Here is a 19,530-nt window from a genome sequence, read left to right as displayed (position 1 = left end):
TTATAGGGATATCTTTATGTATATAATACAGTATTTATACATTGTAGATTTCGTTATATTTAGCAAACAACTATCAATAACATTATTACCACTATCATTATTAACAGTAATTATCACTAGCACTTTTGTTATTATACCAATCAAAGATTACAGTAAAAATATGAATATTTATACTCACGACAGCGAGTAACATCTGAGAAAATTAAATTGAATAGCTACGAGCGATATAATATTTTGATAGACAAAGTTTAATAAATAATCAAATTTGTATTTAGAAAATAATTTCTAAAGCCATTCCCATTTATCGCTTAAAGGCGAACATTCTAAATTACTAATTCGCGTCAAACCGTAAGGGTCCTTGGCTTTAGAGGATAACATAGAAGTTGTTTTTTAAAAAAAAAAAAAAGTTTTCTAAAAAGAAACAGAGGAGGAAACAGTAAAAACACAAGACGGTGTAAAGAAAACGAAAGGGATCAATAAGGAAACAGTAAAACAAAATAGACAACTATTGGTTATTTGGAAAAGGGGGTGTGTCAAGAAGGTGATCAAAGGATGAAAGGACAAATAGAAAATAATAATTACCAGTGAATAATTAGTGGTAAAATAATAAAAAGGAAAACACAGTAGAAGGACAGTTAGTTGAAATCCTAGAGTCGAGAACTAAAGATTGCCGTTCTAGTAGTGGTGACATTCAAAAGAAGTAGACAGTTCGGCTAGTTTTACTTTTCGTAAAGTAATAGACCAACAGGGAGTAGGCCATGATAGACTACGCCAAAAGCAACGATACCAAGTTTAAATAATGGTTGTTTTAAAAGAAGTTATTTCCAAAGTGTGGAATTAGTTTGTGGTAATCATTTGGTGAATGGAGTACAAGCTTTGGAACACTCTGGAGGATTCTTCTAGTGAACTGGATTATACCGACGCAACACCTAGGACTTTCTATATAATGAAGATAGTGGATCTAACTTGCTGGGTTGAAAATCTTCACATGAACAGTCAGCAAGGAGGTAAAGTGAAGTTTTATTATCTGAATTTTGAGTGCAGTGCGCGATAGATCTATAAACTACCCGACACACCCTCAACTTATATTCTGATTAAAATTTGAGTAAAATTATTATTTTCTCTCCCCCTTGTAAATTAATGTATTCATTATGAGTAGGGCAAAGAAATAAGGTCCAGCTTACCTCGTGAGTTAGGTACAATGTAAGCAATTTCCAGTAAACTTGTAAAATCATTGAAAACTACGTAACAAATTGCAAAATAACAAAGTTGTTTTCTAAAATAATTCGAGATAAAAGGGTAATCAAATATTTACTTTCGTAATAGTTTTCTTTGTATTTGTAATTTCTCTTTTTATTTATTTCTTTTTTCATTGAACTATTCAAACAAATTAAAGAAGTTAAAATAAATGAGCGAGTTTTCATTTCTCCAAAATTGTTTCTGAGTAAATAGAGTTATGGTACAGGTAACTGTAGGTGGAAAGCAAGCAGCAAACAGCAGCTTGGCAGAAGCTCGAGGCCACGCAATTCCTGAGAGAAAAGTAATCATTATATTTGAGTTGCATGCTTATTGTGTGTGTATGTCGTCAAACTTTGTTCTTACTCTTGACCTCAAACACGTACAAGGGAGGTTCAATAATTATTGTCCCCTGCATATTTAAAATACTTGAGCTGGGATGGCTGATGGGGGATATTGTAGCCTAATGTCTTAGATGCCTATATGCTAAATTTCAGAACCATAGCTGCTAAATTAATATTCTTTTTTGTTGTTTCAGGTGTGAGAGGTGGCATCTAGCTTGAAAAATGGAGAAAACCGAACGAGCTGTCATCAAGTACCTCCAGAAAAGGGGTTAAGCCCAAAGGAAATTCATGAGGACATGATCAGCGTGTTGGGTGTTGGGCCCCTTCCTACCAGGTGGTAGAGAACAGGCGCCGCGGCCGGGAAAGCTGTCAACAGACCCCTGGTGCTGGTCCTCCAACAACAGCATGCACCCCAGAAAACATTGATGCTGTGCATGATACGATTACAGCAGACAGACGAATCACAGTGCAATAGTTAGCAGACATCATGCACATCTCTGTAGGCTCAGTGGAAACCATTATGCATAAACACTTGGGATTCAGAAAGGTGTCAGCGCGATGGGTACCCAAAATGTTATCTCGTGAAAATCAGAAAGACAAAGTTCGATGTTCAAGGGCTGGTTTGGAGGTTATGAGGGCAACCTGAAACAGTTCTGTGATAGATTTGTGATTGTATATGAGACGTGGATCTACCACTATGATCCCGAGTCCAAACGACAGAGCATGGAGTGGCAGCACAGCAGTTCGCCTCCCCCACGCATGAGAACGAATGTTATGGCCACAATTTTTTGGGATGCGAAGGGTGTGCTCCTTATTGACTACCTGGAGGTTGGACACACTATCACGGGGGCCTATTATGCAGCCCTAATCCTTAAGTTACGCGAAGCAAACAGGGAAAAACGGCGCGGGATGTTGCAGCGAACAGTGCTGTTTCACCAAGATAATGCTCCGGCCAACAAACGCCATCTTACTGGTGCCGCAATTCATGCTGCTGGTTTTGATGTGTTGGAACATCCTCCCTACTCACCCGACCTCACCCCTAGTGATTTTCATTTGTTCCCAAAGTTGAAGGAGCACCCCAAGGGGAAGAAGTTTCACTCAAATGCAGCTGTTCTTGAAGCTGTGGAGGAATGGCTCACGGCTCAGCCAGAGACTTTCTTTGAAGCTGGCAGGGTGGCTTTACAGGATAGGTGGAAGAAGTGCATTACTATGAAAGGAGACTTTCTGGAAAAGTAATACTGCTTATAGGTCAGGGACAATAATTATTGAACCACCCTCGTATATATTAGACATGACGCTTCCATCTTCGGGCTTATGATCAGTGTAGAGTGTTTGCGATTATTTTTCCATCAAAATAATGTTGGCCCTAAGATGTTATAATAAAGTTGTACGAAGTTGGCCCCTTTTCTTTGCCAAAAGTCACTTTTCTGATTCAAGTTATTTTGGCAATTATCGCAAGTGGCCTAGGTTTTCAAGTCAACACATTCCTAATGAATTCAAAAATACATTAAGAGATCTTAGGGATTTTTCCACGTTTGGAGAAGTACAACCAGGTGTTTCTATAGCTTTTCTCCGAAACTTCAAATGATTTATAGATATGTATCCGGTTTCGGACTTTGAGAGGATTAGGGCTTTCCAAAGCTGTTTAAGGGATGGAGTGGAAGTCTGGATTCAGTCTATACCTCAGTAAATTCGTTCAACTGATGATTGTATCCGCCTGTTGAAAAACGAATATTGTGATGAAAAGTCTAAAATTATGCAAAAGAGGTATCTTCAATCTCTCAAATATGAGCAAAATACTCTTCTTTGCTTGAGTTGATGTGGCTTTTGATAGAAACCTATTATACCAGGGAAGCAAGAAAGTTCGTGCGCTTTTGAACCACTCCCGCTTCCATTTGGCTGCTGCGGCGACATCTGTCCCCGTAGCACGAAAGTTTTGATTGTTTGGGAAAGCTTATTCATTGACGCATCAGCCACGGTGAATATAACAACGCATTTGTCAGTGTAGGGTGTAAAAATCGCTCGTGATCATGTCAGTATCAAATGAAGTTTTTAGAGCTTGTTTGCTTTACGAGTTTAAATTGGGGACAAATGGTGCAGAAGCAGCTAGAAAAATATGTGCTGCGCTCGGAGAGGGTGTAATAAGTAAATGTACAGCACAAAAATGGTTCCAGACCTTTTCAACTGGTGACGAGACCTTTCAAGATAAGCCTCGCTCTGGGAGGCCTAAATCAGTGGATATGGACCACCTGAAGGCCTCTATTGAAGATTATTCCAGTCAAACATGTGAGGAACTTGCTCACCGATTCGAGGTAAGCAGGAAAATTATTCGGGTAAGTCTGCATCAGTTGGGGAAGACCTGAAAACTGGGTCAGTAGGTCTCTCACGAGCTGACCGCTATGAGCGAAGTTCTAAGACTGAATATCTGTTCATTTTTGTTGACGAGACACAAAATCTGTCCAATTTTGGACTGTATAATAACTTGTGACGAGAAGTGGGTCATGTATGACAATAAAAAACGGTCATACCATTGGCTATCACCGAATGATTCGAAGCCTTTGACTGCAAAACCGAACATCCATCAACACAAGGTTTTGCTCTGTGTTTGGTGGACTACAAACGGTATCGTGCACTACAAATTCTTGGAACGTGGTAAGACAATTACCAAAGATGTGTACTCATCACAACTGAGAACGGTAGCCACCAAACTGACCCAGAAACAGCCAGCACTAGTGAACAAAAGAGGTGTGCTCTATAACCAGGACAACGCGCGCCCTCACACCGCAAAACAGGCGCTGGAAGTAATCTCAGAACTTGGTTGGGAGCTTGTATCTTATCCTCCCTACTCCCCAGATGTCGCCCCTTCGTATTGGCCATAGACAACTTTATGCGTGGCAGGCAGTTCAAGACTGAACAAGACGTCAAAAATGCAGTTGCTGAGTTTTCCGAGTCTCGGGAACAAATATTCTACAAAACTGGCATTTACAAGCTGTTGAGCGCTGGGAGAAGGTTGTAGAAGCAAATGGAGGGTATTTTGCCGAATAAACAAACCGTTAAAACCCTGTAATTGACAGTTTTCTTCCATAGTATAAAAGCGCACGAACTTTCTTGCTTCCCTGGTAATATTACTGAGAATCCTTCTTTTCAAGAATTTTCTGGTCTGATACTGGGAATTTTATCTTACGAAGACGTAAGGAGTCTGTGAGTAAATCCTAGTCAAAATCTCGAAGACTTGATGATTCAGATCACTAATTTATCTTCAGTTACGGGTCCTCGCACTGAATTTGAACATCCTTCGCGGAAAAGACCAATTGCCAGACAAACGAAGATTGTGAAATCTTTGAATTCAATTCAAAATCACGAGAGAAACGTAGATAGTAGCCGTCAAATTGAGAGAAGAGTTTTCGATTACTATCAGAACTTTAATAATAGTAACTATAATGGTAATAATTATGATCGCAAAGGTAATAATTATGATCGAACTGCTTTTTAAGTGCTATTTAAGTGTTATGAGTGATTTACAACTTTGAATTTTGTCATTTTTTCGTTTTCTCTGTTCTTGGAAAGAGATAGAGCTTAATTTGCTTATTTTGTTGGAGTTGATTAGAGCTGAACATGTTACATAACCCTAGAAAAGTCCGCGAACAGTGAACTCAAAAGCGGTCGGTTAAGAAAATCAGCAACTTAGTGTATGAGGGAAGGAATGAACCATGCAACATGCATCAGGCAAATAATAGGAGAATATTAGTCCTAGGTTCGAAGCTAGCGGCAGTGCAGAAAATAGTCATATTGTTTTAGATAATTCCACGGGTCAGAGATTAACTTTGCTTGATTTAGCAAATACTTTTTTCGGCAAGATATTGCCAGATTGGGACGGAAGTTAGACAACGCTGTACAGAATCTAGATTGTAAAATAAATAATGTACAGATAGAATTCAGGGAATTGGTCAAAACCCAAGGGATCGAAGTACGCGAGAACAGAATGACTGAACGTTTCAATAATATAGTCCGCGAAAATATAAGTATTATGAGGGAAGAGCAAAATTCGTTAAGCACGCAGATTAACCTCCGTAAAAGAGCAGGTGGAAACTTTACAGAGAGTTTGCTCTTCAGGCCGCTCTAAAATTAGAAGTTTGAACGTGGCACCAATCTTATGCGCGGAGGACTCAAATTTTAGTAATCATAGCAGCAATACAGCACAATAGGTTGGCAATCCACCCTCAATATGTCTGGATAGTAGCGTGAGTATCTTCTTACATACGGATCTCAAACTCTCTACATTTGATGATAGTGAGGACGAAATGCAAGCTTCCAATTTCATCCACGAATTAGAAACGTACTTCCATTTAACCCAAACACCACAGAAACAAATGGTTAGTGTCAGTGCCCATGCATTGCGTAATGTATCAGCCCAATGGTATAAGATAGTAAAGCAAAACATTTCGTCTTTTGAAGAGTTCAAGGCGGTATTCATTTCGGAATATTTCGGGGAGGACAAAATGATCTATTTACCAGTGGAAATACTAATCTCCAGGTATCAATCTAACTCCGGGAAGAAATTAACGGAGTGTTCAAAAGAATAGTGTTTTAGAAAGACCGCTAGATGACAGAACACTTACAAAAATGGTCAGTAGACAGATGCCATTTAATATAAGGTGTGTACTGATAAGCGCGCAGCCACAAATAAAAAGCGAATTGCTAAGACTGCTCCGTGAATTACAAGAAATTCCCGCCTATGGGAAAGAGAAGAGTAGGCAAAACAATGCGCCTCAGCAAGGAGGGCAGATAAATCACGTGTAGCAACATAGAACTATCAGAGAGCAACGGGGAATGAACCCGAACAATTCGCGTGATGTTACGCGTCTCTCTAATGTAAAGAGTAATTACAGGAGACAGTCGCGTAGATAGGACGATTATCACAGTGCATGGTAGAACTGAACCACAAAATGTCAGGAATGGCGGGAACAGAGAATCCGTCCCAACACAATAATCAGAATTGGTTTTCGAATAATAGCCGCGGTCTCGAGGTCAATCACGTACATAATGAAAGACGAAATCAGAGCCTATAATCGCGATCAAAACAGCAGAGAAAATATATCATACGAAGAAAGCCCTCCACGAAGATTTTCGGGAATCGATCCCGGAACGCCGCAAAACACAAATCGTGCGTGACTAACGAAGAACGCAACGTCAAAACACCTCGGGGGGAGGGGGGGGAGAGAAATTAATCAGACAGCGATCTCAAATACGGAAGAATAGAACCAAGAAAAAGCGAATAATATAGAGAAAGATAGAGAAACTTTTCTTCAACTACACAGCAAATAACCTCTACTTTCGATGAATTCGTTACAGAAAATGTTTCCAATTCCAAGACAACAAAATGTTTCAGTTTTACCAGAAATTAAGAGAGAGATTGGAGAAAAATAGCCGTAAAGAATCTCTGGACACAGGTGCCACTGTTTCTTGTATAAATGATACATTATGGTCATAAATACAAGAAAGGGATCCTGAGATACCACCCGGTGCTCTAACAATTTTGTCCGCGTTTAGCACGAGAGAAGCGAAAGCACTAACAGAGGTGTTTTTGACAGTTAACATAGTTGGAGAAAGTTTTGATGGTGTAGCGCTAGTAGCACGATCTCTGATTAGACCATTTTAGGGAGGAGCTTTCTTGAAGAATATACAGCTATGACGGATTTTAAGCAAGGTCTGTTGAAATTAAAGAATGGGGGTAAAGGAGTTAACACCCCTTTTCTGCAGGAAGATGTATCTCAGGTAATAAATATTTTGAGCGAAATTACACTTGTTCACAACATGAAACAAGAGTATTGCCCCTTAGGAACAAAGATAAATTTGATCCCGGGACCTCAAAGGGAATGGAACCCGTAGCCTTAATAGCGAACATAATGGGAAGTTATGTTCGTTAACCCGGTGCGAATAATAACCTGGACCAAAGTGCCAGTACGGAAATTAAATGTGGTACGACTGAGAGTGTAAGGGGGAGAAGAAAGTGTTGCCAACTTCTATTTTCAGCTAGAATGCATATAAAATAGGGAAAAAGAAGGGGAAATTAATGTAATGATAAACCACATTTCGCTAGATGAGTATAATGAAAATAGTAATTTGTGTTTATATGACTTAGTTTTACATATCCAAGAGTCAGACGTAGTTAGTAGTAGAGTGTTTATTTCAAAGAACCAAAACGTAGAGTTATTTATCCCAACCGCTCATGTATACCTACCTTGGTAACTTCTGTAAGCAGTAATATTAATTTGTCCAAAGTTCCCACGAGGGCTATCCCCGAAGAAATTCGCGAGCACGTTATGCAGGCAAAAGATTTAATTGCAGACCAGAAACAACAGCTGCAAACATTGCTTGCATCACAGAGCAGAAACAACAGTTGCAAACACTGCTTCTATCACAGAAAAGTTTTCGATAATAAACCGTGATTATTAAAGGGGTAAGAACATCAAATTGAACTTATAGACCATAAGCCATTTCAGGCAAAATTCTGACCATATCCTTAGGAAACAAGTGAATGAGGAAGTGAAAAAATTATTAGTTTTTGAAAAAAGAGAAAGTAGTGAATATAGATCACCATTGTGTGTTAACTAACGTTAATATCGTTTTACAATTGTTTGAAATATTAAAAACTTTATAGTTTAGAAACATATAAAACTTTTGTACATGCTTGTACTGAAACTCAAAATAATTTCAAGACTTATACACAGCATTTATTTTAAAAAGAAATAGGAACTAATAAATAGTAAACCACCTCAAAATATTCCATATAGGATGTATGACATGGTAGTTGTTTTTAAACAGTATGCCAGTGAAAGTGTTTAGAACCTGTATAAATACTACCCAAAAATTGCAGTAGAGGAAGGGAAAAGGAAGAGAAAGAAACAAGCAACTAAACTTTGACGTAACAAGCACTAGACAAGCAACATTCTTTTCCAAGCGAGAAATTCTGTGATTTTGATTGGTTGTGTAACATGGCCTATTTGGTGGATATTTTCTCTTTTCTCAAGGAACTTAACTTAGGCCTGCAAGGAAGAAACGTTAATATCTTCCAGGTTGAGATGGAAGTTGAAGCTACAATTAAGAAACTGCAGCTGTGGGCTGTACGAGTATGAAACAATAACTATTCATCATTTCCAGTGCTCAAGGACTTCACTGATTTTTCAGGTGAAAAACGCTGTTGAAATGCACAAAACACTTGTAGGACACTGGAGAGCATTAAACTTAGCTACCAGTTTTCGAGAATATTTCCCTGCCCCACAACCTGGTAATGGTTGGATTGAAAATCCTATCACTAATGTAGAAATCCATGCCATACAAGGTATGCATTTCTCTAACATAAAACAAAAGCACCTATTGGAACTCTCCTGCGATACTTCATGGAAAAAAGTTTTATAAAAAAATGAACTTTGTAGTTTTCGTTTGCGTGTGCGCTGTGAATATGAAGAGCTGTCTAAAAAGGCATTGCAACATTTAATGCCTTTCCCTACCACTTACTTCTGTGAACAGACTTTTCTGCTCTTTGCAGTATTAAAACCTTAAAGTGAAATCGTCGTAATGTGGGTCGCGGTGGCTCAGTGGTAGAGCGCTCACCTCTGGTGCATGGGGACCTTGGTTCGATTCCAGCTCGTGCCAAGTGAGATTTGTGGAAGACAAATACCGTGTTCATGGGTTTTCTCGGGATTCTCCCGTTTCCTCCCACTTTCTTTACTCCACCATTGCATTCATTTCTCATCATCACCATCTCCTTTAGCCTAACTGACATAATCGTGGGACGTAAAACGTTTTCGTCTTAATGTGGAATCGGACCTAAGATTGATGGTGACAAAACTTATTCCAGGTTTCAATGCAATTATGGAAAAACACAAAGAATTTCATTCCTCACTTTAGTGACCCCACATTTAAGAACATTGTATATCAAGTGGATTTTCTTAATAAAAAATAAAAAAATATAAAAAAAGATATTGATTTTCAGTCTTGAAAGTTACTGTATTTTTAATTGAAATTTCGTTCACTAAGAAACAATCATGTATCTTTAGAATAAATTACTTATTTCATTATTTTTCTTGATCTTTTTCTTGTCAGTGTTAATTTTAACTAGTATATTTTTTAATACCATGTGATATTTCAGATAGCATTGCAAGGAGGTCCGCAGATCAATTTCCGAATGAACAGCGGGTCTGGGTTATCGGAAAGTTTGAGAACCAGTTCTAGATTGTAAAACTGGTCTTTGTCAAACGGTTTACAAGAAACTGGTTATCATACTGTACAGTGAATAACGTGATACATATATTGCATAATGTGTATGATTTTTTTTTTTTTTTTGGAGGGGGGAACAGTGGACCTGAAACAACCAAATGTATTCATGAGTGGTTACATGGTTAAAAACCAAAATTTGTACAAGAACATAAAAAAAAAAAAAAAAAAAAAAAAAAACACATGAAGAGTCAAAAAAACATGCCCTTGCTGCAGAAGCAACCCTAGGAGGAAATGTGAACATGGATATTTCTGCATTGTGTAACGTCTCAGCTAGAAGGCTAAGACGAACACAGATAGAAAAGAAGCGGGCAGTTGTACAGCATATTATTGATATTGTTATTTACCTAGTTAGGCAAAGCATCCCCTACAGAGGGAAAGAAGAATTTTGTTATTCTTTAGAAGATAGAACCATAAACCAAGGAAATTTTCTGGAACTTCTGCTACTTGTAGCGGAATATGACAGCATCCTAAAGGGACATGTTAACGCTCCATTGACCTCAGGAAACAAACCTTGGAAGGTAAAGGTACCTCAACAGGTAAAGCTCGAGGATCTCTTGTCACCTTCTTGTCTAAAACTTTTGTGAATAAACTGATTAGAGTTATTGGAACGTTGCTCCAAAAAGCCATCCCTGCTGATCTGCAAAAAGCTGGAACTTTCAATGGTTGAATCTACTCAGGATATAGCAGTAATGGATCAGATGTCTGTAGTCCGCTATGTAAAAGATGGTATTGTGTATGAAAGACTTCTGTGTTTGCTTACCTCAGTCGACGGTAGTGGTAAAGCAATTTTTGAACACGTCCAGAAATTGTTCGAGAACTGTGAAATTTCACTTTCAAATATCATCGGGTGCTCTTTTGATGATGTAGCTAATATGAGTGGGTGTTATAATGGCGTCATCAGTTACATGCGTAACGAAAACGATTTGCTTGTGTACACTCACTGTATGTCTCATTTTGAATTGTATATTGGCAGATTCTACTGAATGTGATGTAGAAGCTGAAAAATTACTTGGTCTCGTACAATCAAGTGCAGTGTTTCTATCTGACTCTTATAAACGGAGGATCTGAAAAACTTCGTAAACTTCAAAAAATAGGAGCAACGCGGTGGTCGAATAAGTCAATGGTATTGTCTGCCATAGCAAATGTAGGTTCTTTCACTGTTGATAGTGCTGATATGAAATACAGTAGATTTTATATGTTTTTGCAATTGCTTAACATCATACTAACAAATGGAAAGTCTGATGGCAGATCTAAATTTCTTGCAGAATCTCTACTGCATAAATTGTCACATTTTAAAGTTCTGATCTTGTGTGCAATTTATTCTACATGACTCCTTATCCGAAATGACCAGATCTGTGGACTTCAAAGGCCGGAAGACTGCACCAAGATAATAATTCTATTCATGCATCTCATGTGGTTGTCCTCACCACAGCACAAGATTTAGATATTTCTTCAAGCTCCCTATTCTCTGGGTATAGCCTCGTGAGACTTTCGTCTCTTCTCAAAATCAAAAGGTACCAGAAAAAAAAAAAAAAAAAAAAAAAAAAAAAAAAAAAAAAAACTTTCACACGCGAGAGGAGATCTAATGCAACATGATAGCTATTCTCGTAGCACTTTCCGATGAAAGGTTCCAGGTTTGTTTCCAGCAGTAGAAAGGCTAGTAAACTCGATGCGTGGAAGTAGGAGGGAACTATTCTGAAGGGGATTAGAACGAAGAAATGTCAGGTAAGAGTATTAGTTTTCCGGGGCCATGGTCACATTCTTTTCCGACAGGACTCGTATATATTTGTGTACTATAACAGGGAATGTGTAGTGTGCACGAAAAGGCTAGAAAAGAACGACAGCCGGTAATTAAAGAAGATATTCTTCAAAAAATAAAACCATTCGATCCTAAAGTACTGGATCAGAGTGAAAAATCTATGGTAGCTAAAACATTATGGTATTTGTAGTTTAGTAAAAATAGTATTTTCTATAATAATTGACTAACAGTAATAAGTTTCATCCAAAATTCACTGAATGAATAAAGAACTCGCTGTTGCTAAGTTCAACAGAATCAGTTTCATTATGGAAACTCTAGTTGAAATAGTTAGCAGAATTGTTACTAAAATCCCTACAATCAATTAAATAAAATATCAGCAAGAGAGAAAAACCTATATTGCCTGTCTACATATCTTGTAAAACAGTTTAAAATACTTCACTCCAATTTATACGATCAAAAGAACCCTGTTATTGAGCGCAAAGCCTATTTATGTTCAAATACAACTATCTTCTTTAAGATAGTATATCGTAATTATTATATTTTACTAATTTATTTTACTTTTGTACTTTTACTACGTTCTTAATATATCATCGGGCCAAAATTTTCCTTGTAATTGTTTAATAGATATTTAATCGTAGTTTTATGACTTCAACTGCAACTCGACCCATCAACACACAGATTCTTCTGAACATACGGATGTAGATATTCTTGGAAGCCATAGGATACACACCAACACTTTAATGATTTGTTTCTAAATAGCATCTATAAATCCTCGATGACTATTTGCAGTCAAGATATCTTCACACGATATTATTCGTCGAGTGTTATACCGAAGATGGAACTTCTGTATCTGACTGTAGTAAGTTATGCTCTGTGTACCTGACTGTAATACCAAACATCTTCAATGTTTACTCACTGTATCCTCTGGTTACCTCAGTATTAATGTAGTGCAATTTTTGAACTGTGGTAACGAAAATGCAACAGAATATCCATCCATTTTATGCATCCTGTCTCTGGATTGGTTTGATTCTAGTTACATCCACGCTTGCATTCCAAACATTCATATCACTGAACGAAGACGTGAGAGTGAAAATCTTGGGTTATAACGTGGCTCCTTCTTCATCCACTGAAACAGAAGTTGATCATTGTAAACAAATTACAGCGTATAACTGATATTGCGTATTTTCCTAGAAATACTGTATATATATATCAACTGAAAGCACTCAGGAATAAAGTTTCCCTCTTAATGATTTGATATCTGAGCAAAGATAAGAATGCATAGATAAATAAATCAATAATTTCATTTTTTTTAAAAAACTACATTCTATCTTCTTCTTTATTCTAATATAATAGTGAGCTTTTTTCAAACAAAGATTCTGTTAAAAGAGCACATAAATGAGTAGCATTCACGTTATACAGTACGTATTCGTATTTACAGATTATTCGATTGGTGTTATTCCACTATCCTGGAAATATCTTTCCTTCTTATCGTTCTAATAACATATCAAATGTTCCATACGAACACTTCATGCATGTTACAAATTTATCACGTCTTTCCCCTATCCCTCTTGTCTTTCTCTTTATATGTGGTTTCCTTGTTACAATATGCATACGCGTACTTTGGTGTGAGAAGTAAATAAGAATCGCTATGTATTTATTCAGTTTTCGAAATTAATATTCTTAATTTTCAACTAACTTACAAACATGTGTTAATTTTTCATGTATATTAAGCAAATAAAAATGCTCACTTAATGTCTTGCAATTAACGAATCCATTTGTACAACAGTGTGCTTTTATTAGCTCAATTATTAAAAGAGTGAAAGAATTAATTTGTTTCTGAAAGTTACCTTCTTCAACAATAAAATAATATCAACGACGGAAAACCGAATGCGTTGTCACATTATAAATATCTCCGCGACAACTATGTGCAATGTATGTAATTACATTAACCCATAGTTTTAACGGGCTAAAAGGGGGTACAGTCTGAATTGCTGATCTGGCTAATACTCACAATTACATTAGGAAAGAAAGAGAAATAATACAATACTGTACTTTTAATCACACATACTATACAATCTAACAGTGTAAAATACCTGACGCGCTGTAAATATAAACGATAATACAGAAAATTCATATTTTCCATTGTGCAAGTTTTGCTTTTAACAGACTTAAATCTGGTTTAAACTACTCACTCAGCAAAACAATACATGCAATGTAAAAAAAAAAAAAAAAAAACGTGTAACAGTTTCGCCAACTATCCACTTTGGTCTCATCAGACACTATGAATATACAATTGGTGACAGATTTAATATAAAAGACAGCGAAAAAAATCTCTGATTCCTGATTAGCTACCATAGGCTACTACTACTCGCTGTCTCTTATATTAAATCTGTCTTTCATAGTGTCTGATGAGGTTAAAGTGGATATTTGGCCAAACTGTTACATGTTAATACTTTTTTACAATAAACGTATTGTTTTGCTCAGCGAGCAGTTTATATAAGAAAATTCATCATTTTTAGTTTAAAATCAAGACATTCAAACTGAATCAGTGCTCCAGATGTTTGTCCATTGCTTCCGAACTTGAGGCCCGTAACATCGAGCAATGAGTGTTATCTTTTTTTATAATAAAAGATACATATGGATAACAAATGTGATAACAATTTATGCACTGGACAAATACTCGTTATTTTCTTGGGAACAATATTGTTTCTCCAGCATATCAACAACATTTATTTGAATTTACTTTCCCCTTTCTTTAGCCTATAAGGTACTAAATGACCGATTCCGATTTTAACATCAAGAAGCAATTTAATCAAACAACTTTTAAATCTTATCGTTATGTTCCTTGTATTCAAAAGTTTGCTTATTATCTGCTGCTAATTCACGAAAAGAGGTTACACTTTTATGAATCTGTAATGTAACACGAAATATGAATACGCAAATTTCCAAACCGTTGCTGTCCGAGGAAGAAGAACAATTTTGCTTCGAAATATCGTCAGAGATAATGATCAAAACTCTGGATTCAGAGAACATAAAAGTAAGATTTAAAATTTATATATATGTTTCTTAAGGACTTGAACTATTTGTTGAACTTAGTTGAGTTGTCATATCATATGTAGGATCAATCATACCAAGACAAAGAGTTCTTCCTTGCTTCATACTTCCAGGTAAAAGATGAACACAATACCGAGTGAGTAAATATTTGCATTTTCAAGTGAAACGATTGGGCAGCTCCGTGTATGTACATTATGTTGAATAATCAAGGTAATGATCATTTACTCAGCTTATAACTCTTGTATTCTATGTCATTTTTGTGCATAGTTTTAGCTTCATTACACTCCGTTAACTGTCACTGGAGGTTCAAATTAAGGTTAGTATCTCCGTTAGGTAGATTCAGCTTTAGCTTATTAAGTGCATTGCTTCGTGTAAAATTCATAGCCAACGATTTTATATATATATCGAATGTTTTGAAAATGGCGCCCACGGACAACAGAGCGTTATTCTTGAGGTCAAAATAAAGTGAAAATGTTATATAATGGTATATCCTTCGAGGCCTTCTTCAGCCGCTATGGGGGATCAAAAACTCACTATATGACAACGTCGTATATTAATTTGATTAACTACTTGCACTGCTAAGTATGCTAAGTGCTATATATACACTGCTATGTATATATATATATATATATATATATATATATGTGTGTGTGTGTGTGTGTGTGTGTGTGTATGTGTATGTGTGTGTCCAAACGGTGCATGTTGAGCTATTGATCTTGTTGGAATATATTGCGGTAACAGGTGCCAGCTCATGACAATATAAAATTTTATTGTTAAAAGAAGAAAAAGAATTATATAGACTATTCTATATTGTATTGTGTTTTTGATAGATTTTGTAGCATTATAATATGTATTGGTTCTTATATTTAAAATTTATATATGCATTGTAAGTTATCTCAGTTCATGTGGGAGGTATTAAAGCGCACTCTGGTATTTGTTAATTGGTGTTAAAATTATTTGGTACATACTATTTATATGGGATAAAGTTTAGGTGTTGTTAGGAATAAAAAAATAAGCCAAACATTAAAAGTAGATAAAACTGCATAAATAACATTTAGGAGCAGTAACCCATGAAATTATCGACATGTTAACACAACTCATGCCTGGAGTCACAGAATTTATAGATGATGCAATTACGGTAAATTACGTTGTGAAACCTTACCTTAAGAAGAAGCGCAAAAGTACTCATTTAATTTCACTATTTAGGTTTGTGAAGTTTTATAATAAATATATATATATATATATATATATATATATATATATATATATATATATATATACTGTACACGAACGATGGAAAAATATATATATACTGTATACTCTCAATGTCCTAGCTGGTATATTTGTTTACATCTTGCACTCATTAAAGCATACGCACTTACTTGAAATGCATCTTCAACAACACTCAAGCATTGTCTTGTATTATTTCAATAGCTTCTCAGAATGATTTTTAATGATTCAAGTGCCACTCTTTCCAAATTCTATTATAATTGGTTTTCCTTTTAATAAATATCCATTGACCTGGTTCATGGCTGTAACAGCTTCTTCAACGCCTAGAAAATTAATAAAATAATGTTGGTAGGAAACAGTACAACATTGTTTGAGACTAATCTTCAAGATTAATCCATAAAAAAATAACAAACAAGGGAATTTTCAATGAAACTAATATAAGAATTTACCATCTTTTTTTCAATAAAAGCTATAAATAAATTAAAGTCTGAACGTGAAGTTGAATCCTCCAGACAGATGCTAAAAGATATTTGCTATAACCACTGCTGCTATTGTTAATCGCAATCTACGACGCTAGAAATTGGATTCAACATCTGCAAGATCGATATATAACTTGTAAAACGACTGATCATTTTTACACTGAATGTCCGTGATGCTTTGAATTTTATGCAAAAATAGTAAGCGATTATTTCTGTATGGAAGAGTACGTTTAGTGCATTCAAAAAGGACGTAACACTGAAACTACGCTAGTAGAAACGCGAAATCATGCACTATGGAATGAGAAACAGATAAAGATAGTAAATATCTGTAACCGTCGACAGTTATTTTTTGAACATTGTAAGTGACTTCCTAGCAAAACTATACACAATACAAAAAAAAATCATGTTTCTTTTAAAACAAAATTACTTATGCCACGTAATAATAATAATAATAATAATAATAATAATAATAACTGTGGTGTTTCTAGCCCACAAAAGCTTAGCAGAACAATGGCACATTCGGTTGAACCGGATGATTCATGTTAAGCACAGTAACTAAGAATGCTATCATTCGTGACTTGGTGACAGCTCGTTACTTTTGAATTCAAGCTCAACTGCCTCACGATGCTGGAATAACAAAGAAAATTCTGCCTCCCCACAAAGAATTAAACACAAGAATACACACCACGGGCGTTAATCCCACCGAGGACACCGGGAACGTGTCCCCCCCCTCCATATTTGTAAAACTGTTTTCATCCCTCCTAATATTTCAAGTATCTGAGGTCAACTATGACCCAATAGAGGTTTAACTATGTAGCAGTTTTGCTACGTTCACAAAACAGTATTAAACAAAGTGTGTATGTAAGAAAAAGTAGCACAAAAGTTTGTTTCCAATTATGTAAAAAAGGCACTCAGATTCTGGCTCTATGAAAGAGGTGGAGTAAACTATAGAGTAACAAACTGTTTTTGCTCAGATAGCGAGCAGCAAAGCGAGTTTAGTTTAGCTATTAAAAAAATAATTTTCAGCTAATTTTTATATTACACATTGTTCAGCCTCTTTTACATTAGTTGTAGGCTTACAGACCTCAAACCTGTTTTCAAAACTTTAGTTTCTGAGTATTCACTTCACACTATCTTTCATCATTATTTTATTTTTGACATATACTTGGCGTCGTTTATGTTTATTTAAAATTGTAAAACAAGGTTGAATTTTACTGTTTGAATAAAAAAACTGTGCTTTAAAATGCAATGTACGAATACTAATTTTTAAACATTTTCCAGGGGAGGACTCTCGCTTTCTTGAGGGTATTCCATACAACCTAGTCCCCGGTAGTCTGTCCCCACTAAAGTTTGTGTGCTGCTCACGCCAAGATACACACCATCGGATGAGGATTTAACTCATTAATCCCTTTAATGGGGAGCAGAGACATGCTGCGAAGACGACGCTAGCCGGGAAGAGCATCTACGCGCTTTCCATTAAAGGAGGTACGATGTAAATAAAAAGTGAAAGAGATAAGAAACTAAAGTTCATCTTAAATACGATATTAGATACTGATCTGCCAAAATTACCTTCAGAGCTCAAATTGAATGGAGATATTACGCCTTTACATTTCCTTCTCACCGATATTACAAACCTTGAATCGAAATGAAATATTCGAAATCATATTGACTTTATATTTGTAAGGAAGCGTCAGTTGTTTTACATATATTATTTACTTAGGTAGTACTCAAGCATGTATTACTATACTACAGTTGATAAGTTATCTTGTAACTTACTTGGAAAAGTAACGAAGGCCTGTCCTTTCATACGTCCTGTCATTAATCTGTAGATTAGCTTCCCTTTATCTGTATTCTCGAATTTTTCAAATAATGCTACCAGATCAATTTCCTTTACTGTTGCTGCCAAGTTCTTTAAGTACAATGTCTGCAAGTAAAATTAACATAATAATATAACTTACGATATGAAGAACGTTTAATAAATAGCGAAGTAACCAGTATATGGTAAAGATCTACCAGAAACTCGTCATAGGGCATTTATAACGATGGATGGTCTGTAATGTGACGAGTCTGCTGTAGGTGCTTTAAGAAAACGCCACTGAAGAATATAGAAGTTCCCACTGAAAATTTCGGCAAACTAAATAATACATGTATGGCAAGATTAGTCCAAACGAAATATTTGTAATCATAGGTCAGTTATTAGAAATTATTACGATAGTAGTAATTTGACTCAACATCATCTTGAATGCAATATTACCTTTTCAATAACTTATACAATTTATAAAATGACCTATAAAACGACTCGTAGTAAATATATGTCAGTTTAGTTTTGCTGGAAATTTAGACCACACAGATCTACAAATATCTGTTACATAAACAAGACGATCCTTTCGTTATGACAAAGTGATGAACGGTATTGGGGAACCATAAGGTTTGGAAACTCAGCCATCAAAGTCTCAGAAATTCCTTCTAAATCCATAACAAAATATATTACAAATGTTGAGGTATTTTTTTACTGATCCCCAACAAAGTAGCTGTGTCTATCGGGTTAAATGTTAATGTGACCAAATATATTTAGGTCAAACAAAAAGAAACATTTGTACTAGAATAGCTGAGCACATTTGCACATCCAAATCTCGTAGCCTACAAAAGTTACCCGGATTGGCATTACATCTCAAGGACAATAACCGTAACATTGCTAGATTCATAGAAAAAGCAAAAACAACAACTGAACGAAAAATTAAAGGGGCTTATTTACATTCATACGGAGAAACCGAAACTCAATTTAGATAAAGGCGACACAAATGCGATTTGGAGCAGTGTTTTCACTACTCGTTTCCACCGTCTGGAAGTTAATGAAAAAAAAAAAAATCTGTTTATTTCCCGTGACAAGTAGATTTTTACTTCGCTCATATTTTAAAATTCTTTTTAACCATTTTTACTCATCCACATTTTCTTTCTTGTTTCAATCCTTTTCGAAGTGTGCCTTGGCTGTAGATGAAGATCATATTCTTCGAAAGTACTTCCTAGAGGAGTAGTTTGTTTCTTGCGGTGAATATTAACCTTTTAGTTACATATTAACCTTTAAGTTGTATTGTTCATGTTTGGATTCAGCAAGTATTCAAAGCAGAAAATCTGCACATAGAAAGCA

General features: G+C 35.9%; 1 protein-coding gene across 4 annotated transcripts in view; it reads right to left on the bottom strand.

The window, feature by feature from the left end:
- Positions 1-19,530, bottom strand: part of LOC145670259 (RNA-binding protein 41-like) — a 53,949-nt gene that overhangs the window by 10,050 nt on the left and 24,369 nt on the right. For 2 of the 4 annotated variants that reach the window (XM_081738675.1, XM_081738677.1), the window contains exons 5-7: positions 18,159-18,306; positions 16,056-16,226; positions 11,998-12,745 (exon numbers count right to left, since the gene is read on the bottom strand). In XM_081738675.1, the coding sequence (XP_081594801.1) occupies positions 16,132-16,226; positions 18,159-18,306 (243 nt within the window). In that variant the 3' untranslated portion in view covers positions 11,998-12,745; positions 16,056-16,131. Of the gene's footprint in view, positions 1-11,997; positions 12,746-16,055; positions 16,227-18,158; positions 18,307-19,530 lie in introns of those variants that run through there. The other 2 variants (XM_081738678.1, XM_081738679.1) reach the window with 2 other exon arrangements.

Source organism: Thermobia domestica, chromosome 14 (genome assembly GCF_964235325.1).
Source record: "Thermobia domestica chromosome 14, izTheDome1.hap1.1, whole genome shotgun sequence".
Taxonomy (NCBI): domain Eukaryota; kingdom Metazoa; phylum Arthropoda; class Insecta; order Zygentoma; family Lepismatidae; genus Thermobia; species Thermobia domestica.
The sequence above is the reverse complement of the archived record's forward strand: the minus strand, read 5'-3'. Positions and strand labels throughout refer to the sequence as shown.